The sequence below is a fragment of the Mustela erminea genome, chromosome 13, assembly GCF_009829155.1.
Source record: "Mustela erminea isolate mMusErm1 chromosome 13, mMusErm1.Pri, whole genome shotgun sequence".
Lineage (NCBI taxonomy): Eukaryota > Metazoa > Chordata > Mammalia > Carnivora > Mustelidae > Mustela > Mustela erminea.
In genome coordinates, this window is record NC_045626.1 from 49,855,995 (window position 1) to 49,879,843 (window position 23,849).

Genomic DNA, 23,849 nt, shown 5'->3' on the forward strand with positions numbered 1-23,849 from the left:
ACGAGTTAATAACTATGCAACATAATCACAAATCCAAGGAAGCTTTGCGTTGGTTAACTAATGGCAAAATGTCAAGATAATTCCACTCGGTAAAGGCGTCCTTCCTCTCTGGCTAGAAATACTCTGCGCTTGGCTTCAGAAGGCTTGTGTCCAATTTCTTGGATCCACCCCCTTCCTGGCTGCTGTACCAAATGCGGGTTACTTGGCTACTCGATTGTCTGAGATTTACTTTTCTTCTGGTCTACCAGAAGTTGTCATAGCTGGTGTCCTAGCTCTTTCCAAGCAATACAAGGAAACTGGCAAAGTTTGTCTTCAGTGCCTACCACACTCCTGGTTGCCAGTTCCTGTTTGTTCTACACTCAGTTTCCACATCTATAATATGAGTTCAAATACCTACCTCATAGTATCGCTGAGAAGATTAATTGACAGAGTGCTTTGTAGAGGATATAGCACCATGGCTGGCACTTAGTAGATTCTATAAAATTATTACTGTCTCCTTCCCTTCCCATTTTACTAAACAGACAAATGAATGTAAATTATATGGCAACAGTTGGTAAGCAAACTTCTTCCAGAATATTTCCTTTTAAAAGAGGACTTCAAAGTGAGTAGTCTACCGTGGGATTCACAGGTCCCTTATTAGCCCTCCCCCACTGGGATAGAAGGTATGTGGGGGCTTTAGGCAGTGCCTGGATCATAGAGGGTAAGCAATGAGCCAGGGGGTCTGCAAGCTGATCCAGAATGCAGAGTAAATCTCACAAATATACGTTTAGGACTTTCAGGCGTGTCTTTCTTTAATAACACTGAAAAATACCCACGCAGCAAAAAACGGTCATTTACCCAGTCAAAAAGCATAACAAGATTTTCAGGGCTCAAGAACCAACTCAGGAACTGAGGGAGTGAGCAGTTCGCTTATCTTTTCCAACAGTTCAAAGACTACTGGCCTCAGTGACCAGCAATGAGAGGATTAACTTCTGGCTAAAATGACGGTAACTGAGCCCCAAAGTAATGTGTAGCCTGTGAACTCTTTCCTTGCTGGCAAGATCCTTTAATCAGTGCTAGCCAAGGAAAGAGTTTCCTAAAATGTAAATGAGAGAAGAGAAACAGAGGAAAAAGAAGAAACATCCCCCACTGCATTTCGAAATTCCCTAGCCAGAAAAGTGTATCCTATCTTTTGTTTCTCTTCTGGGGACGGCCACTTTTCACCTGGAATTCAGTCCCTGCCATTCCTAGGGTCTCCTTGATGAGGAAACTAATACCTTGGAAGGGCACCTAATTGGTAGGACATTATCACTTGGGATAGTTTAGCGAGGACTTCCTTTCGGAGAAACCTAGAGGGAAAAGTTACTTTCCAAGAGTGTGGGGCTCCCCGGGCACCTCCCTCGGACAGCAACCCTGGCAAGTCAAAGCGATCGCATGGCCCGGTCTCTGGCGGCTGGAAATGTGGTCACCGCGGTCGGATGGCACTTCACACCCAGCCCCCTCGCTCAGGCCCGGCCTGAGCGGTATCTGAAACGTGTTATCCTAGTACAAGACCAGAAACTCGAGTCTTGTGTAAACACCACGTCGGCCCATCCCCAAACGATTCACTTTGATGCCTCTGTTGTAATTATTTATCTCGCATGTAAATCAGAATTCTGCTAACCAATCTTCATGTTTCTAATCAATAGAAAGCTGCCCCGCAAAGTCCTTCTCCTTGTGATTCAGTTTAAAGGTACGGTAACATCCTACACTTCCCTAAGCCGGCCTGCAGAGGACACAGCTCCGGAGACGACCAGCGGGATGATTTGTGTCACCTCTGAACACACGCGGGGACACCAGCTCCACAGGCGGGCACGTGGAAGGGACGCGGAACGAAGAGTAGTTATTTTCCAATCGGTGGGTCGGATGGAGAAAGATGCCAAACGCACTTTCTGAGCCAGCTGAACTCCGCGGGCACCTAATCATTGCCAGATGTGGGGAGGACGCACTGAGAACATCCCCGAGTCCAGGAGGAAACAACCCAGCCGGCAGCACGTCGACTTCTCGGATGGGGAAACGGCACCAGCCAGGAGGAGAGGTCCGGGAACAGAGAGTGGAGCGCCGCAGAGCGGAAAACTGACTCGGGGAAATGAGGATGCCTCCCCTCTCCTCGGCATGTTTTTTCAATTAAAAAGTTGGGAACTGGAATCCGTAAACAACGACTTAGGGCTCCAAACTACTTTGCAGAGACACGATGGGGAGGGGATTACTTGCACGCTCCAAAACCCCGAACATCTAGGTCTCCTGCCGTGCCCAACTCCGGAACCGAGGAGCGTCCCACGGGTGCACGCACGAACCCCGCGCCGCGCTCCTCTGGCCCTCTGCCCGGAGAAAGTTAAGCGCAGGCTTGCACCTCCGTCCCCTCCCGCGCGCCCCGAAGCCCGCCCTGCCGGCCCCCAGCCCCGCGCAGCCCGCCGCCGTCCTACCTTTCATGGTGACCGAGGAGACGCACGGCCAGTCAAGGAGCTCCGCGCTGCCGAGAAAATTCGCGCTGAACAGCCGGTCACTGCGCGCCCATGGCAGCCGCGCCGCGCGTCGGACGTCTGCGCTCTAGCCCTCCCTCGCCGCCTCCACCGCCGGCCTGCGCTCCCAGCTCGGCGCTCTGTGCCGCGGGGCTGCCGCGCGCGCCGCTCACCCCGGGCGGGAGGCGCCGCTCCCGCCAGCGCCCCTCCCCCTGGCCCGCCGGGGCGCGCGGGCGGCCGCGCCCACGCCCCCTCGCGCCCTCTCGCGCCCGCCCCGCCCTCGGGCCCGCGCTCGCCCCTGCCGGGCGGCTCTCTCGCCCAGTCTCTCCTCCGCGCGGTGCCGGTCCCCAGGGCTCCCTTTGCGTCGTCGGATCCGCGGTGGAACGAAGCTGGAAGAAAGCGTCTCCCGGGCGGTCAAATGTTCACCCGTGGTGTGCGCGACGGTGCTGTTGCTGGGCTTGTTTCTAGACCCCAAAGTATCTAGAACGTGCGGTGAGAGAGTTGAGGAGCAACAACGTCACGGCGGTGGCGGAGTAAGCTTGTCCCTTCCCCAAACGTCTCTGGGGGGCATGGAGAGGGTCAGAAGATTAAACCAAAGCGAGAACGTCCTAGGTATTCCAAGATTTCAGGTGCGCTTGTTCACGCCGGAAGGGAAAACGGGACACAGGCGAGCGCGCTCACTGTCACCCGGGGAGAGCTGTTGCTAATTCCGCAATCACCATGAGATGCTCTCCTTACAGAACTCAGAGCAGCATTACAACTCTTAGACCGCCAAAAGAGAGATCAAAAACCCACTACTCTCCCCTCGGTTGGAATAAGTCACCCTTCTACCCACTACCCCTGAAATTGATCTGAAATTGATCATATTGAAGGGGGCGAGACAATTGAGTGGCTTCTTAGAAAGTTCCTTTCATTGTGGCCCATCATGTAGTCCCAGTGTGGGGTTCCCCCCCCCTTTTAGAAATCCCTAATCGGACCCATTTGTTGCTTTATTGCTTTAAAACATAAACTAAGTGTGAGTGGAGCTGTAGAGAGGGAGGTGCAGCGCGACTTCTTCCACAACGATGAAATGAAAAATGACCATGTGCTTACTAGCACACCAAAAGCACTACAATTCTGCCTGGGCGGTGGTTGCAGCTTTTCAGATTTCCTCTCCTGAGGATTTGGTAGCACGTTGTAAACAACCCATTGATTAATTCTAAACAGGGAATTCTGCTCTAGAAAAACGTAGTGCCCAAAAAGGAATACATTCTAAATATTTTAGACTCTCCATTCCAGACGCCTTCTTTCAAACATCAGGGAGACACTTTTACATGACTAGCAGAGAAAAAGACAAAAAACAGCACTTTAAGGGTTGATTAAACTACAGGGTCCCTAGGGACTTGCTCCATCCACCTCTCAACAAGGTACCTGCCTTGTCTTGCAGGGCAAGTAAGGGTTGCTAAAGAGAACCCAGATTATGCTGGGGTAAAGTAAATCCATCAGTTTCTGTGCATAATAATTTCTCCAACTGAAAAATGGAGAGGATTTTGGCTACAGCATTTGAGTTATAAAATTGTTTTAAAAACATAAATTATAGCTATGACAGAAAAAGCAGAGTCAGTAAAAGAATATATAGATTAACTGGATTTCATTAAAATTTAAAACTTGTGCATCAAAGCACATTGTCAACAGTGTGAAGAGACCACCCACAGAATGGGATAAAATATTTGTAAATCATATATCTTGTAAGGGATTAATATCCAGAATATATAAAGAATGCTTGCAACTCAACAACAAAAAACAACCCACTTCAAAAATGGGCAAAGTACTCAAATAGACATCCTCTGAAGATTTACAAATGGCCAACAAGCATGGAAAAATGTTCAACATCTTTAATCACTAGGGAAATGCAAATCAAAACTACCACGGGATACCATTTCGTACCCATTAAGATGAATATTATAAAAATAAAAATATTTGTTAAAAAGCAGAAAACAACAAATGTTGGCAAAGATGTGAAGAATCAGAACCTTGTGCATTGATGGTAAGAATGCAAAATGATATAACCACTATGGAAAACAACATGGTGCTTCCTTAAAAAGAATGAAACATGGAATTATCATATGATCTAACAGTAGTACTTCTGGATATATGCCCCAAAGAACTGGAAGCAAGGACTCAAATAGATATTTGTAGACCCAGGTGCACAGCAGTATTATTCAAAATGGCCAAAAGGTAGAAGTGATCAAAGTGTCCATCGATGGATGAATGGATAAACAAAATGTGGTACATACTAATGATGGAATATTATTCAGCCCTAAAAAAGGAAGGAAATTCTGAAACACGCTATACAGCATGAATGAACTGAGAGCATTATGCTAAGTGAAAAAAGCCACTACAAAAAGACAAATACTGTATGATTCCTTTTCTAAGAGTTGCCTGGAGTAACGAGGCATAAAGACAGAAAATAGAATGGAGGTTGCCAGGGGTTAGGAGGAAGAGTGAATGGAGAGTTGGTGTTTAATTGTTACAGAATTTCAGGTTTGCAAAACGAAGGGTTCTGGAGATGGGTAGTGGTAATGTTTGAGTGATAATGTGAATGCACTTAATGCCACTGAACTACACACTTAAAAATGGTTAGGATGGTAAGTTTTATTTGTATTTTACCATACATTTTCTTCTATTGATTTACTTATTTATTTATTTATTTATTCTCTTATTAACATATAATGTATTGTTTGCTTCAGAGATGCAGGTCTGTGAATCATCAGTCATATACAATTCACAGCACTCACCATAGCACATACCCTCCCCAATGTCCATCATCCAGCCACCCCATCCCTCCCCCTCCCCCTCCCCCCACCCCCAGCAACCCTAGGTTTGTTTCCTGAGATTGAGTCCCTTATGGTGTGTCTCCCTCCCGATCCCATCTTGTTTCATTTTCCCCTCCCTACCACTCTGAACCCCCATCCTGCCCCTCATATTCCTCATATCAGAGAGATCATATGATAATTGTCTTTCTCTGATTGACTTATTTCGCTTAACATAATACCCTCTAGTTCCATCCACATCGTTGCAAATGGCAAAAAAAAAAAAAAAAGACTTTTTTTTGTGGCTGCGTAATATTCCTGTGTGTGTGTGTGTGTGTGTGTGTGTGTGTGTGTGTACCACATCTTTATCCATTCATCTGTTGATGGACATCTAGGCTCTTTCCATAGTTTGGCAATTGTGAACATTGCTGTTGTAAACATTTGGGTGCAAGTGCCCCTCAGATCACTGCATTTGTATCTTTAGGGTAAAGACCCAGTAGTGCTATTGCTGGGTCTAGGGTACCTCTATTTTTAACTTGTTGAGGAACCACTTTTCCAGAGTGGTTGCACCAGCTTGCATTCCCACCAACAGTGTAGGAGGGTTACCCTTTCTCTGCATCCTCACCAGCATCTGTCATTTCCTGACTTGTTAATTTTAGCCATTCTGACTGGTGTGAGGTGGTATCTCATTGTGGTTTTGATTTGTATTTCCCTGATATCAAGTGATGTGGAGCACTTTTTCATGTGTCTGTTGGCCATCTGGATGTCTTCTTTGCAGAAATGTCTGTTCATGTCCTCTACCCATTTCTTGATTGGATTATTTATTCTTTGGGTGTTGAGTTTGGTAAGTTCTTTATGGATTTTGGATAATAGCCCTTTAACTGATATGTCATTTATGAATATCTTCTCCCATTCTGTTAGTTGTCTTTTGGTTTTGTTGACTGTTTCCTTTGCTGTGCAGATGCTTTTGATCTTGATGAAGTACAAATAGTTCATTTTTGCCCTTACTTCCCTTGCCTTTGGCGAAGTTTCTGGGAAGAAGTTGCCGCAGCTAAGTTCGAAGAGGTTGCTGCCTGTGTTCTCCGCAAGGATTTTGATGGATTCCTGTCTCACATTACCACACATTTTCTATATTTATATTTTGTTATAAAATTTTCTAACAAATTATGAGATTAAAAAAATCCCACAAAACCCAAAACCCATGATGTTTGTTATAATGAACCAAATTTGTGATGAAAAAGCAGGCTTGGCAATTCTTTAGAGGACAGTTTTAAGGAGCATTCCTCGATGATCACCTCCTTCAGCACAAAAAGGACAGAACTTCTTGGGTATGTCCCATAAGTCCCCTGCGTGCCACCTCCTCTGAGTCCCACTCGGGGGGTTCATAGGATGAAGGCTGTGGACACATACAGATCATCAGCCAACCAAAATTTCTCTGGTCAAGATCTATGAGAGAAGTTGAGGATTGAACTGGGGCTTGGGAAGAGAAGGGGACAATACAGGAGAGGAGGGAGGATGGTGTGATTAGGAAGGACTGAATCACACCAGTGAAGACGCTTTGAAGTCCTTAGCAGAAATGGGCTACAGGGCTTCCAGGTCATGCTCAGGCCTCCCCACCTCCAGCAGCAGCAACTGTAACCTGTATTCACATTACAAACCTGGAGAAGGCATCATGTCATTTAATCCTCAGCCCAACCTTGTGCTAAGTATCTCCTTTTTAGGAATGACAAAGCCCTATCGCACTTGCCTTCTCTCCTTCCCTTGGCTGTTCTCACCAAGCTCTGCTTCCACCTTCAGAACATGTCTCACACATCTCCACTTCTCCCCATCACCCAGGCAAAGACCACTATGCCCATCTGGAATTCAGCAAGAACCCTCCAGGCTGGCCTCCCCATGTTCCCTGTTGCTTCTTCTCTGCTCCAGGTTCCAAAACCCGGCAGGCTGAGCGGCAAGAAGGACAGAAGAGAGATGGGAAACTCTATAGTTTCCCCAGCCTAGGACCTTTAGAGAGGTTCTGGGCCATGATATGAGAATGGGGAACACAGGTTGAACACAAAGAGCTCCTTAAGTGAAGGAGAAGCTGAGAGGGTAGGGAGACCAAGGCAGGACAGAACATTGGAGGGGAAGGAGTGGTAGTCAGTTTGCACAGGGATCAGTCCAATACCTCGATCTCTGACCATCTCTGTTTCCTCTCTGGCGAGCAGCCAGTACCTTCCAGCAATAGTCTGTGCTACCACCACTTCCCATTTACCCACTCATTTCTCTTCTGTCCTTATGCAGTCCCTTTTGTTCCATTTCAGCCAAGCTATTTAGTGTCTCCCCAAACATCATGTTTATTGTACTTATGAAGTCTTGAGCCTAGCATTCCACCCCCAGAAACATCCTCCTTTCTCTGTTGTATCAGTACACTTCATTGTGTCTGCTTTGAAAAACAACTCTCCCTTTAGAATTGAACCCTTTTGTCTAGGAAGGAAGACCTGCATGATTATTAATAATTGGCACTGTGCTACACACTGCGGAGAATACGAATTAAGGCCAGACAGTCCCCCATCCAGGAGTCTGTTAGGTGAGGCAAGGCATTCCAGAAAGGAGCCACAGTAAAGACAGAAAGTGGGAGATGGCCAGTGTCATGACAGATACAGAAAAAAGGCCCCAGAAGGAAAGAAGGTAGCATGGAAAGCTGGGAGCTGAAGGTAAACTGAGATTCAAATGAGCATGAAAAATCTTGTCTCCCTCCAAACCAGTGGCTTGAACAATGGCATCTGAGACCCACCTATATCAGAATCACTCAGGGGTGTTTTTATAAAGTGGACATGGTTGAACTTCACCTCAGACTCCTGAATCAGAAGGTTTCAGGATGAGGCTCGGGGTAATTCCATTTTCTAGCACTCCCCAGCTGATTTTTGCGCTCACTGAACTTGGAGAATCATCACGGTAGAGCTTGTTTATGGCTATGACCATGAGCATCTTTAGAGGAAGACCAGGTCTTCTTCACCTTTGTTAACAACAGCTTCTAGCAATTAACAACCCAGGGAAATACTGAATAAATGGAAAGGGGATTAGTAATGGAAGAAGATGCCCCAAAAATGCAGAGCAGAGAAAGCAAAATGTATGAAACAACCCTTGGGATAGAACTTCTGTGGATGACATGTGCTCTGAAAACCAAGCCTTTGGATAAGATGGGAGAACAAACTTGTTTTTTGAGAAGAATATTGGCTTCTATGGTTTGGTCTTCTGAGTTCCTTCATATTCTCTCCCATACTTGACAAAGAATAGACTTTGTTTTCCCAGACTAGCCATTGTGCTGTTGAACAAGCCCACTAAAATGTTAGGATCCTATAAAGAACTAATGGTGCTCTATGGACACCAGGTGCTCTGTCTCCATCCTCGGAGATGGGATTTTTCTTGAGATCCGCATGAAAAGTTTTGTTTGTTTTGGTTTGTTTTTGGTTTTTTTTTTGTTGTTGTTTTGTTTTGTTTTTGGGGTTTTTTTGTTGTTGTTTTTGTTTTGTTTTTTTTTTTTTGGATAAAGAAATAGCTTTTAAGTCCTTAAAAGCTTAGGTTTCTGACAGTGAGTGTTTCTGTTTCTTTAGTGTTTAAACAAACAGCATTTTGAAAGAGACCTCTGACTGAGAGCTCCTTCACCTGTTTTGTCCAAAAAAAAAAAAAACAAAAAAAACCAAAAACACTATTTTATTCCATTTGATGTTGCACAATTCAGAGGATCAGTCTGAGATTGTTCTAGCCCTCTACAAATCACTGTGATTCTCAGGATGGAACTGGACCCTCTTTCCAAGTTCAGTGGAGAGGCAAGGGCCTTAGAAAACAGAAATGTGGCCCTTGAGTCTCATTTTGGAGACCAGAGTGCATCTCTAGGTAAACAGCAATTCCCTCCTCATGACCTGAGAGCTATCAGGTGGATGACCAGAAGCTCCATTCCAATCCTGAAATGTTGGTGATTGCTCTATCAAGCTTCAGAAATATTACACCTGGACATTTCAGATCGACCTGTTTTTAAAAAATAAAATAAAATATGAGTTTGTTTTTGCTTTCAATGCATGTCTTTTGTAGTGACATAGATGGGAGGGATTTACTTTGGTTTCCTGTTTCATTTGGCTTTGTCATTCATTTGCTTTGGAGATGAAACATGTTGATGTGAGCAAAGCCACCCTCTGGTGACCAGTGGAATTGGACTCTAAGGCCGGTTCTGTGAGATGTGGATGTCTGATGGAGGGCAGGACCCTGACTTTTCTGGATGTGAGAATCCTCACCGTAAAATGACTGATTTTAGACTAGGTCATTTCCAAGGTCCCTTTTGGTTCAAAAACTCTAACATGAAATACATACAAACACTATTGAATACAGAATAAACACACAGAAAATGTGAAAGTTAGAAATTCAGATACATTTTGGATGCATGATATATATATGTATTTTTAAAATATGTCTGAATTTCCAACTTTCACATTGTTCAGCTATAAATATATATGTCAGTGATCATACATATATACGTATGTACATATATGTACACATGCACATTTGTAGCTGGATCACTTTTTGAAATATTGGATTACCTCAGAGGTACATCGTTGTCCATATGTTCACACTGATATTCCCAGGGCATAGTCAGCATTCAGTAAATGTCTGTTGAATGAATAGATGAATGAGTATTCAAATGCAACTGAAATAGAAGCAAAAGCTAGAGGAGCTAATTTATCTGTTCATCAGTTTCACCTAACTTTAAAGTGAACCCTTTCATGGACATATTTGGCTCAGTCCATTGGACATTTGCCTTCAGCTCAGGTCGTGATCTCTGGGTCATGAGATGGAGCCCCGTATCTGGCTCTGCACTGGGTGTGGAGCCTCCTTGTGATCCTCTCTCTCCTTCTCCCTCTGCCACCTCCAATAAATAAAATAAAAATATTTCACATATTTCCTATCACTTAGGAGAAGCTCATCAAATTGTAGTAATTTTCCTCATACTTATTCAATATATTTATTATCTCCCATTTTTGTTTTTTTAAGGTAAACCAGAAGACCGAATTGAACAAAGGCAAAATAATCTTTAATTATTTTATATGAAATAACAATTTGGCTGGGTAGAGAAGAGCCTAGTAAAATTAATTTAAAATCTGAATGATGGAATATCCCTAAGGAGATGGTTTTATCTTTAAGATCAAACAAGTACAAAAATAGTGGAAATCTTGAAGAGAACTACCTTAAGGGATAGATTAAATTGTTTATGATTCATATGTACATTGTTACTAAGTATGGTCTGCTCAAGATATTTGAACATAGAGAATTTGTTCTCTAAAGTAATTTAAACATTAACTTTGTGACTATTGTTTATACTATAATTTGATTAATAATGGTGAAAAGGTAAACTTGCATTAAGCTTTTGTCAAAATTGTTACAAATTCCAAATAAGTATATCAAGATTGGTGAGGTTTCACAGTATGGTCTTATTCCTGTGTGGTGTTATCTGTTGATATTACAGTCTTTCAAGATTGGCAAAATTTTATTTTATTCCTTCTTATAAATAACTAGCCATTTTCATTGGCGTTTTTGACCACACTACATTTTTTATTCAAGATTAAAACCCAGTCATTCTTTCCATTTCAGTTATTTACATCTTTCATTGAAGCAATACATCATACATTGAGCTTAAATTTTTCTTTATCTTGAATGTGCTTTCTTAGCACATAATAGTGCATATCAATATTCTGAAAGATTTGCTTAAAAAGAGCAGCAGAAGTGCAAATAACTTTATGGGATCTTTTATTTGCAAAGACTTTTTGCCGAACTGGAAAAATGTTCTTCTCTGATTGCTCCTATGTTGTAGTGAATTCTTGGATCGCCCATTAAGTTGATTTGTTCTATAGATGTTAAAAGTTGTAGATTTCCAATCATATACAATCGAAATATTTAGTATCCATATAGCAGAAGCTGAAGTCTAGAAGGGTTCTACGACTTTTCTAAGTCCAAGACAATGGAGAATAAGGCTCCATTAAGATTCTGATGGAATGTGTTCAAAATAAGCTCATCTCAAATTGAATATGATTTTCCAATAACTGTAGTTTCACTGAATGAAAAACTTAAGACTGAAAAAGAAAAAGAATAAGAATTTTTTTAAGATTTTATTTATTTATTTATTTATTTGACAGAGAGAAATCACAAGTAGATGGAGAGGCAGGCAGAGAGAGAGAAGCAGGCTCCCTGCTGAGCAGAGAGCCCGACGCGGGACTCGATCCCAGGACCCTGAGATCATGACCTGAGCCGAAGGCAGCGGCTTAACCCACTGAGCCACCCAGGCGCCCAAGAATAAGAATTTTTAAACTAAATCTACAATGCTGCAAGAACATGAGAATGTGGACAGCTTAAAAGATAATCCTTACCTTTTACTTAATATCTTCTATGGAGAAAGTAGAGCTCATAGAATCTTTATAGATTTTAATAAGATTCTAGAATCCCAGATTTTAATGTGCTGTAAGGAAAATGCTCACAAGTCAGACCCCAGGGTTATGGTCCCAGCGCAAACCATAGCTAATTCTCTGGGGCCTCATGACTCTCTCAGAGTCCTTGCGCATGCGCTGGGCAGCCCATTTCCCCATTTTCCTAGCAGCTTCTCCTAACCTTCTCAAGAACCCTGCTAGACACCCACCTTCTTATTCTCAGCAGATAGATGGCCTTGTCTCCTTCTCTACAAAAAATCAGAGGTTATCTGGCAGGAATCCCCTCAAGTTCCTGTGGTCTCCCTTGCCCCTATCCCTCTAAACTTATCTTTCCTAGCACCTGGCCTCACACTTCCCCTAATTACCACAGGAAGAGGCACCTTATCTGGTGTGCCGGCCTCAACTCCCAGCTGGGTTCTCAAACCCCACCTCTTCCTGCTTTCATGTCCCCCCCTCATCTATCATTTCTCTCTCTCTCTCTCTCTCTCTCTCTCTCCATGTAGATTGTTCCTTTACTTCCTAAACTCTTTCTCTTCGTCAGAGGCAAGCCTCTGAAGTCATCGACACCTACAGCGTCCATTTCCAGGACCTGTTCCCTCTTCAGAGTGGCCACGTGTCTGCAGCCACACGGTGGCGCTGGCCCTGACATAACAAAGGTCATTCGAGCCATTCAAAGAGCCAACTCCAGGGGGCACTTCGCACGCCATTCTTAATTCATTTAACTTCTCTTCTGTTGACACTTAACTTCTTGAACGTTTCTTTTCCCTCTGATAGGTGTCGACAGGTCTCTGATTCACTCACTAAGTCTACTCTACTCTTGGTTTTCAATGTGGCTCCTCCTTATCTACCTTGCTTCAGAAATCAGGACACTCCTAAGGATCTTGCCATCTGCTCTGCCTTGAAGACTTCAGTAGCTATTTCTGATGACCTCTGTTTCCTGCCTCGACTTTTCTGAGTTCCAGACACAAATTTCCAATGGCTTACCAAATATTTCAAAATCTTTTCCTTTCATGTAGAATTCAAAATTCACTGGCATGAAATTCATTGTAGTTGCTTGTATGATTTCCTTTTTTTTTTTTTTTAAGATTTTATTTATTTCTGAGGGGTACAGGCGAGGGAGAGGGAGACGCAGACTCCCTGCTGAGCAAGGAGTCAACATGGGGACTCAATCCCAGGACTCTGGGATCATGAGCTGAGCTGAAGGTATATGCTTAACCCACTGAGCCACTAAGGCATCCCACTTGTATGATTTTCTAAAAACATCCCTGGAATAGGATTATATGTTCATACCTTTACTGTGGTCTCATGGTGGGTGGAGTATACTTCTCTGCCTCCTGATTTTGGACTTGTCCACTTCGGTCATATTTGAAGCAACTTGAAGTATACCTATGCTCTTGGGCTTGTCTTCCCACTCTGAATATCTGATATGAGAGGAAATGACCCAGATATCCGTTGTCCCTCAGCCTGAGCCCCCAGATGGGAAGGTGAGGCCAACCACATACTCTAGCAAAGGACCTGAAGAGTCAGTAAGACTTGACTCTGGACATAGGGGGGCCTGCATGGAGACTTCTGAAATTTATTACACAGGTGGCAATGAGCACAGAAAATAAAGATGAATTCCCATTCAAATAAGCCTGTAAACCAATATTCTCAAAACATGTGAAGAAAACAAATGCGATAAAGTGTAAAGTGTTAGCAACTATTACCACAACAATGTTGTACAACAAAACTCAGTAGCTTAAAAACATGACCACTTAGTCTCAAGTACTTGGGGTTGCTGGCAGGCTGCCACTTGGCTGGGCTTGGCTGGACTCTAGGTTCTAGGAACCAGCTTCTGGGCTCCAGGTACCCTTTTGGTTTTAGGTCTGCTCCATGTGTCTCTCATCCCTCTGGGACTAAAGGTACTTAGGGCTGTGGTTGGCTTCTATTTTCCATTCAGAAGCCTAGGCTAAGGGACAATCCATACCTGGTTCATGGTCCTCTCATGATAGATCATCAGAGAGCAAGAGGGTAAGCGCAAGAGCACAGGTATATTTCAAGTTACTTCAGATATGGCCCAAACCAGTCATATGGACAAGCCTATACCCAGTCCTTGAGCCAGAGGATGACTTGGACCAGGTACTGGTTGTAAGCTTTATTTGCGTCTCCCAATCTCTCTAGGTATAAAGCTCGTATCAGGTGGGGCTCAAGTGGCAGGATAGTTGGACCTATTCTCAGTTTCCATTCATGCAGGAATTAAAACCAGACCCTGGTTTCTAAGGGTGAGACTGGCTCACTTTTTCTATCTTGCCCAAGTTCTTTTAGTTCTCATTACCCGACAAGACATAAACTCCACCTCCACCTGCTTCCAGACACTGAGCCCAGGAGGCCACAGCTTCAGTCCTGCTTAACATTTTATATTCTTTTCTAAATCTGGTCCAATGTTGTATTTATCTTACTTTTGAGGTAGCAATGTCTTTTCAAGTTTCTCTAGGTATATTCTTTCCATCACTGCTCTGTGTTTGGAGTGGGGAAAGGGTGCTTTGAAACATGAACTCACAATGCTATCTTGACCAGAATTTTCCTAGAGATTTCTACTCGCACGTTCATCAAGCACTTATACCACATACACTCAAAACAGATTCCACTCACCACTTTCCCGCAAAACCACTATTTTCTGTAATCCCACTTCTGATTAATTCTACACCATTCATCCTTTTGCTCAAGTCAGAATCTTCATTCATTCTTTTCTTCTCACCTTCTGTATCTGCTCCCAGTCTGACTACCAACTCCTGCACATGCCAGCCCTCAATCCCATCTGTGAAGTCAGCTCACTAAAATGCACACCTTATTCTATTACTCCATAGCCAGAAATCTCTTAGTTAGCTTGAGGATAAAGTCCAGACTCCTTAGCACAGCATAGTGTGAAGGACAGGCTTGATTCCCTCCAAGCCTCAGCTCTAGCTACTAATCTATTCACAGTTCCTTGACTCTGGCAACTCTTTCTGGCTCCGTGGTTCTTTTCATGACCTTTGCAATGACAGAAATTCCTTTTCCTGGACCACTAGCCCAAGCCAAGCATCCTCCACTCCCCCTTCCTTCCCTCTCCCCTGCTCATCTGGCAAATCATTAAGACCCAGGAACCTCCTGTTCTGAAAACAACTTCCACAAACCCCTCACCCCCAGAATTGACTGATCCTTTTCACCTTCAAGGAATCGGATGTTACGTCTCAGTGATAGAACCAATCAACTAATTGGTGTGTGTTTGCATACATTTGTTTTCCCAAACAGAAGAATGCTGTAACCTTCTTGAGAACAGACATTTTATTTTTCAATGTCTAACACCAAATCTGACATAGAGCATGCAACCAACAAATGCTTGTTGAATCCTTAGGATTAAACACAGGTGAGCCTTTTTTTTTTTTTTTTAAACTAGGTTTTCTGGTTACTCATTAGTAGTTGAGGAAATAGACTGCATGACCCCCAAGAGTTCTTTGAGGCTCATCTCACTGCCATTGGGATGCCTTGAATGTACATTTTAACTATAATTCATATGAAAATTACTATTTATAGATGACATCAGTAAATCTTTGATGTTTCGGGCCTCAAAAGATGATGGCAGTGAAATTGATGGTTGCTTTAATAAATGCTTCTAGTTTATCCTGGGTTTGGGGGGATTTTTTGATGTATTGCTTTAGACTAAAAACAAAATGTAAAGGAAGACTGTCAGGTAAAAGGCATCCTACTCCAAGTATATATTGTACACCATTACTTTTGATTCTTTAATGTAGTATTTATATTTTTTATTCAAAGTATTTGATTATCATTTTATTTCAGTGGGGCTCTCTTATTTGCAATTGTTTGGATTTTATATTATTGTTTTAAGGATGTAAAAATCTATTCAATGGATACATTAGCTAATGTGGTACTAAATCATTTTAGAAGTCAGAATTTTCATTTCAATCTCTGCCTGGCTTACCTGCCCCAAACTTTTACGTCCTCACTGAAAATTTCAAACACCCATACATGGCATGAAATTCATTAAGTGAACTAAAAGTTTGATTCAGGTCACACCTGACCAACTAAAATTTCCCATTTTTTTTTAAATTAATTCAGCAAACATTCATGCAACGTCTATTGGGAATCAAGCGCTGGTAAAGTAATAGTGACTAAATAGAGTGGTTTCTATTCTCAAAGATCTTAGCAATTTTGGGGGGAGAGAAGCAATTAAATAAGCAAGAAAAATATGATGTGTAATACTGATGAGTTAAGGAGCTTTCCAGTGTAACAGAATCCAACTCCAATTGCATTAACAATAAAGGAAATTTATTTTTAAAGATTTATTTATTAATTTGATAAAGCGAAAGAGAGCATGCATGTAAGCACAAGCAGAGGGAGGGGCAGGGAAGAGAGAATCTCAAGCAGACTCCCGCTGAGCATGGAGCCCAGCTTGAGGCTCGACCTCTAGCCCCTGAGCTGAAATCAAGAGTTGGAGACTTAGCCAACTGAGACATCCAGGAGACCCAGCTACAAAGGAAATTTATATATGCCTGTGCCTTCAGAAGTATGCTGGCTTCAGCAAAGTTTGATCCAGGCAGCCCAAAGCATGTGACCAGACCCAGCACTTCTTTCTCTTCATTTCTTAGCATTGACTCCATGATATGGGCTCCTTGGTCATCAGAACTCACTTATGATTCCCAGATGGCTTCAAGGAATTCTGAAGCTACAGGCTACATCCTCAACTACTGTGGGGAAGAAGGAATCTGTGTCCCAGCATTCCCTGCCTATGAGCAAAAGTCCCAAGATTTCTTCTGATTGGACCAGCCTAGCACCTGTGCCTACACTGAACCAATCACTATGAGCAACTGGAGGGGATGTGTTTGTTGACTGAGTGAGAGTGCCCCATGTGTTTTACCCGGGGGCCCAGGAATGGAGACTGTGTAGTTAAACTGAAAGTTGCCATGAAGTTGGAAGAGGGGATGGACATTGGGAAGGTACTGCAAGTGTGGTGACAGGAAAAGTATGGAGTACTCTGGAAGGCAAGATAGCACAGTAGTTAGGAACAAGAGCTCTGAAGTCATGTTGCCTGTGTTTGAATGCCTGTTCTGCCAACTTACTTTCCTGCCCTATACTCAGCTTTCTCAAGTACAAAATAGAGATTATAATAGTACCACTCAGGATAGTTTGAGGAATAATTCAGATAATGAATATAGAGAGCCTAACACAATGCATGGCACTCTTAGCAGTTATTTTTGTACGAAAGACACCTAAGCTAGTTTGTAGGAGTCAGGGAAGGCTTCCAGGAGGAAGCGGCATTGATGCCAACTCCTAAAGGAAAAGGAAGAGTCATCTAATGAAAAAGGAGGATTGGTTTTTAAGAGAGAGTATACTGGCCCTTCAATTTTTTGCCCTAAATGGAACTTGTACAAACTCAGAAGGAAGCATTTCTCATGTCTCATTTTCTACATGAAATGCGTAATGATTCTACCAGACATCTAATTTCTATAATGAACAGAGAGGACTAGCTTTTGAGAAGGGGAGCAATGTGAAAATGGAGCTTAATCATGGGAAATTTGAAAATAATTTGTTTGTGCAAACTATGTTGGAATTTGGCTTTTAAAAATGGTATGTGTATATGAAAAAGTTCTTTAGGTTTTGATATACCAAACATCCAAAGGTTTGGTAATTTATAGCAAGAGGGGTTAGAAAAGAAAGGGGGCAGGAGGAGGGAGTTTCACAGTTAACTCTTCATAGGCCTTTGAAGCTAGTGAGAGGTTGGACCCATGAGACCTAAGACCCAGTTTGGAGAATCCATGATTTATTAATCAAGAATCAGAGAGTACCAAATAACTACAAAGCAAATTTGTATAAAGGAAATGAGACATCTTCCAGGGAAAAAGAAACCCCAAACCATTGATCATCCAAGTCAGTGAGAACAGACTGGTCTTCAGCTACTCCATTCCCCCCATATTCAGACCTCTCCTGAATTGTGTCTATAGTTACCACCAACAAGCTGTAGGAGGCAACCAGAACTCATCAACCCTCATTCAGTCACTTCTTTAGGCAAGGCACAGTGTTAAATATGGGAAATTCAAAAATGTAACAAACATACACCCTCCTAGGCACTTGCCTTCTGGGAGTAAGGATATATAGCTAATATTTGTTGATCACATAACACTGCTATTTTGTGAGTGCAATAGTAACTATTATTCCCATTTCATAGATGAGGAAACTGAGTCCCTGAAAAATTAAATACCTTGTTCAAGGTCCCCCAGGTGATCAGGGCCAGAACCAGGACTCAAACACATGGCTGTCTGACCTTGGAGGGTTTACTTTTAACCCCATCTATGTTTTCTGAGCCACAGGATTCACTTTGGAGTTTATAAGAAGCAGGTGTAGCATGTTCTAGGGGAAATGGACAGGCAGGGGACAGGATGAGGATGGGTGAACTCCCGGTGGCTGGCGTGGGTTGTTTTGACCATTTTTCCTCTATTCTCAAAGGTTATTGAGATCTCTTAGATTCTTCATGGCCAATACCCTTATTTTCTCTTTGCAAAGAATAGTACTGAAAATTGTGCTGCTCAATAGGAGTGCTTTATTGGTCTCCCCCCCCACACACTTCTTGTATGTATGTTTTTTTTTTTATCATGTTACATTAGTCACCATACAATACATCATAGTTTTTGATGTAGTGTTCCAAGATTCATTGTTTACATATAACTCCCAGTGCTCCATGCAATCTGTGCCCTCCTTAATACCCACCACCAGGCTCACCCATCCCCTCAGCCTCCCCAAAACTCTCAGTCTGTTTCTCGGAGTCCACAATTTCTTATGGTTCATCTCCCCCTCCGATTTTCCCTCTTCATTTTTCCCTTCCTTCTCCTATAGATGCACTGACTTTTTTCTAATAATAAAATCTAAAACCTAAAATCCAAATTCCAATTGCTTTTATTGCTAGGCCTGAATGACATTTTAGTTATATGTTAGGTATAAAACTATAAGCTTAATAGAGTATAGTAATATAAGCTTCACGAATTCATGTGCATTATTTCCAATTTTAACTCATATGTGTGTGGGGGAAGCTTGGCTGTCTCAGTTACTAGAGCATGTGACTCCTGATTCCCCCATTGAGTTTGAGCCCCACATTGGGTGTAGGGATTACTCAAAAATAAAATCTTAAAAAAAATTCAAAGAATCTCTGTGTCAGAGAGAGGGAGCAAGGGACAGAGAGACAGACATTCTCACTGGAATGTTTTTAAGTCTGAAAATTTTTTGAATATTTTGAGCACAAAACAGCCCTTTCTCCCCCTTAATTTCTTTATTCATATTTTTATGAATTAGTAAAATTTGTTGTTGCTAAAAACCATTTGAAACATTTTTCAACCACTTCAACAGTATTTTATAATCTTCTTGATAAAGCAAAATTGCACCGGTTTTTAAGGAAACATGCCAACCAAGAACTATCTCAAGAATGTGTAAATAATCTTATTTCTTCACCTCCTTTAAGGAATAAAGATTCATTTAGTTGAAATCCCCTTTGGCAACCATTTATTGAGTTTCTGGATCTTCCATTATAATTACTTGATCTCTGTGGTTGGTCCTAGCATACAGAGGTAGGTCACAATTTTGTGTGTTTGCTAAGCACTTATAGAGATTATGTGGTAGCTCTGTCAAAACCATTAAAGTTCAAAAACTAGTGGGTCAGCTGGGTGGCTCAGCTGAACATCTGACTCTGAGTTTGGCTCAGGTCATGATCTCAGGGTCCAGAGATCAAGCCCCACATCAGACTCCACACCCAGCGGGGAGTCTCTTGGAGATTCTCTCTTTCTCCTGCCACCCCTCCCCCTCTATCTCTCAAAAATAAATTTTAAAAATATATCTTTTTTGAAAAGTGTAACAACTAGTATCCACTATTCAATTGGCTATCTTTCCACAAAGTTGCTATTTGAATAAAACTATTTATTGACCTTGTCTTCCAATATGGTCAGGAAGCAAGTCCTTCACATATAAACATATCTTTCTTTGGTGTTGGATTGACAGTAGACTATGTGCCTTACTACAACAAGTTGGGTCTCCAAGACATGGTATTTCTATCATGTTGCAGACCCTTAGCTGAAGAAAAGAGTGTCTGGTAAACATGGGTCAAAAGTTGGTGGCCCATCTAGAAGGGTTTGTGGCACAACTAAGTCACAGAACAGCTGTTTGATATCACTAGCTGAGGGATCAGACCACAAGCTCTGGAGTCATGAATGCCTGAATTTCAATCTCAGTTAAGACACTGATCAGTTGAGTAACATTGGGAAAGTCGTTAAACCTCCCCAAGAATCTCACATTCCTGAAGCATAAAGTCAGAGCAATATTAGGTCCTTGCAGAAGTGTCAGAGGGTTAAATAAGATAATACATGTAAAGTACTTAAAACATAGCAAGCTCTCAGTAAGTACCAGTTACTATTGATTATCAGTTTTTCAGATGCTTTTAAAAGTCCCTCATTTTTGTAATTAATTGAACTGCCTCTGTCTATAATGTTGACTAATTCATCTTTTCAACAAATGGTGGTAGGAGAACTAGATAGCTAAATGCAAAAGAATGAAACTGGACAACTTCCTTACACCATACACAAAAATAAACTCAAAATGAATTAAGAACCTAAATGCGAGACCTAAAACCATAAAAATTCTAGAAGAGGGTACAGGCCGTAATTTCTCTGACATTGGCCATCACAGTATTTTTCTAGATATGTCTCCTGAGGCAAGGGAAACAAAAGCAAAAATGAACTATTGGGACTACATCAAAATAAAAAGGTCGCACAGCAAATGAAACAATCATAAAAACTAAAAGACAACTTACTGAATGGGATATTTTCAAATGACATACCTGATAAAGGGTTAGTGTCCAAAATATAGAAAAAACTTATACAACTCAGCACATAAAACACCCCCAAATAATCCATTTTAAAAATAGCCAGAAGACATGAACAGACTTTTCTCTAAAGAAGACATCCAGATGGCCAACAGGTACATGAAGAGATGCTCAACATCCCTGATCATCAGGAAAATCAAATCAAAATCACAATGAGATATCACTTCACACCTGTGAGAATGGCTAGTATCCACAACACAAGAAACAGTAGGTATTGGTGAGGGTGTGGACTTGTGCACTGTTGGTGGGAATGCAAACTGGGACAGCCACTGTGGAAAACAGTATGCAGGTTCCTGGAAAAATTAAAAATATAATTACTATATAATCCAGTAATTCCACTGCTGGATATTTACATGAAGAATAAAACACTAATTCAAAAAGATACATGCACCCCTATATTTATTATAGCATTATTTACATTAGCCAAGCTATGGAAGCAGCCCAAGATAGATGAATAGATAAAGATGTGATATATATATATAGATAGATATATATAGATATATATAGATATATACACACACACACATACATATACACGCACACACAATGGAATATTACTCAGCTATAAAAAAGAATGAAATCTTGCCATTTGCAATGACATGGATGGAGCTAGAGAGTATAATGCTAAGTGAAATAAGTCAGAGAAAGACAAATATCATATAATTGCATTCATCTGGAATTTAAGAAACAAAACAAATGAACATCAACAGAAAAAGACAAACCAAAAAGTGGACTCTTAGCTGTAAAGAACAAACTGATAGTTACCAGAGGGGAGGTGGGTAGAGGGGGTCAGTGAAACAGGTGAAGGGGATTAAGAGTACACTTATCTGGGCACCTGGATGGCACAGTTGGTTAAAGCATTTGACTCTTGGTTTTGCCTCAGGTCATGATCTTGGGGTCCTGGGATCAAGCCCCGTGTCAAGCACCATGTTGGGCTCTGAGCTAAGCATGGAGTCTGCTTGTCCCTCTCCCTCTGCTCTGCCCCACCCATGCTCTCAAATAAGTAGAATAAATTCTTAAAAAAAAAAAAAAAAGACAGTTAACCTACTGAGTACTGAGAAATATATGGAACTGTCGAATCACTATATTGTACACCTGAAACTAATGTGACACTGTACGTTAACTGTACTGGAATTAAAATTTTAAAAAAAAGAATGTTGGCTAATTCAATTATCTTCTCTCCACTGAATTCTTCTGTCTTATCTAACATCGTGTGCTCCTTAATAATTTGAAATCCCTGATTGTTTACAATTATCGATGGCATTGGTCTCTCTCTCAAGGTTCCCACACCCCAGACTCAGAGGATGTGAACCTCATGATTGTCCAAACTAACCAGGTCTGTTCTTTGCACCCACACTGACATTTTACTCAAAAGCTACCACTTCCCTGATTCTTGAAGACCCAGGGCAAACCAACCTCTAAGTTTAGTTTCTACTCTAGGTGAAAATTTTGAGGAGTTTCCCCTTGGGCCAGTAGTTTGCTCCAAAATCCAGGTCTCTGTCTGGAGGCTCTGGTTTCTGATCAGCTCTTCATTCCTTAAAGGGCCAGCCTTACCCCCTAGCCTCTGAGCTCCTTTGGCTGACTGTTAACCTACTCATGAGAGGCCCTGGCTGGAGAAATTGTAGAGGAAATCCATACTTGGACAGACTTTGTGATACCCTTCAGTGCTGATAGCCCAGACCCATCTGGTTTTTGGTGTTTTGGTTTTTTTTTTTAAGATATTATTTATTTATTTGACAGAGATCACAAGCAGGCAGAGAGCCAGGCAGAGAGAGAGGAAGAAGCAGGCTCCCTGCCGAGCAGAGAGCCTAATGAGGGACTCGATCCCATGACCCTGGAATCATGACCCGAGCCGAAGGCAGAGGTTTTAACCCACTGAGCCACACAGGCACCCCAACCCATCTGGTTTTATGACCCACTCCTTCCCCGTGACAGTCAACTTATTTTGGATTCTGCACCAAAATGCTTAGAAATGCAAACCAACTTTTACTGAATCCCTGGCATTCTCAGGTGAGTTCCTTGACCTGATGTCAAATCCCCCCACCACCTCATGACCTTGGTCCTGCATACATCCTGCTTTGTTGCTCAAATGTCAGACTGGAGCAGCCTTGGCAATACAAATCTTCACAGTTGGAGTCACCATGTATCAAAGAGACAAAAACATGCATCATATTGTGAAAAACACCCAAATGCAAGATTAGAAATACTGATACCGACTTTTTGGATTCAAGAAATTTCAGGGGTGCATGGGTGGCTCAGTCGGTTAAGTGTCCGAATTTGATTTCAGCTTAGGGTCATGAGATCAAGTCCCGTGTTGGGCTCCGTCCTCAGCACAGAGTCTGCTTGAGTTTCTCTCCCTCTGCCCCTCTTGTGCTCTCTCTGTCTTTCTTTCTCTCTAAAATAGGTAAATAAATCTTAAAAAAAAAAAAAAGAGGCTGTCTTTTTTTCATTGGACATTCTTTCTTGCTTTGTCGAAGATTAGTTGACCATAGAGTTGAGGGTCTATTTCTGGGCTCTCTATTCTGTTCCATTGATCTATGTGTCTGTTTTTGTGCCAATTCCATGCTATCTTGATGATGACAGCTTTGTAATAGAGCTTGAAGTCCGGAATTGTGATGCCACCAACTTTGGCTTTCTTTTTCAATATCCCTTTGGCTATTCAAGTTCTTTTCTGGTTCCATATAAATTTTAGGATTATTTATTGCATTATTTTGAAAAAGATGGATGGTACTTTGATAGGAATTGCATTAAATGTATAGATTGCTTTAGGTAGCATAGACATTTTCACAATATTTATTCTTCCAATCCAGGAGCATGGAACATTTTTCCATTTCTTTGTGTCTTTCTCAATTTCTTTCATGAGTACTTTATAGTTTTCTAAGTATAGATTCTTAGCCTTTTTGGCTAGGTTTAGTCCTAGGTATCTTATGGTTTTGGGTGCAATTGTAAATGGGATTGACTCCTTAATTTCTCTTTCTTCTGTCTTGTTGTTGGTGTAGAGAAATGCAACCGGTTTCTGTGCATTGATTTTATATCCTGACACTTTACTGAATTCCTGTACAAGTTCTAGCAGTTTTGGAGCAGAGTCTTTTGGGTTTTCCACATATAGTATCATATCATCTGCGAAGAGTGATAGTTTGACTTCTTCTTTGTTGATTTGGATGCCTTTAATTTCCTTTTGTTGTCTGATTGCTGAGGCTAGGACTTCTAGTACTATGTTGAATAG

The 23,849-nt window shown here is 41.9% G+C and overlaps 1 protein-coding gene across 1 annotated transcript in view; it reads right to left on the minus strand.

Moving 5' to 3' along the window:
• The window catches only part of COLEC12 (collectin subfamily member 12), a 190,837-nt gene extending 188,151 nt beyond the window's left edge, over positions 1-2,686 (minus strand). The window contains exon 1 of the mRNA XM_032310194.1: positions 2,445-2,686. Coding sequence (XP_032166085.1) covers positions 2,445-2,451 — 7 coding nt within the window. The 5' untranslated portion in view covers positions 2,452-2,686. The remainder of the gene's footprint in view (positions 1-2,444) is intronic.
• Positions 2,687-23,849: the final 21,163 nt, after the last annotated feature.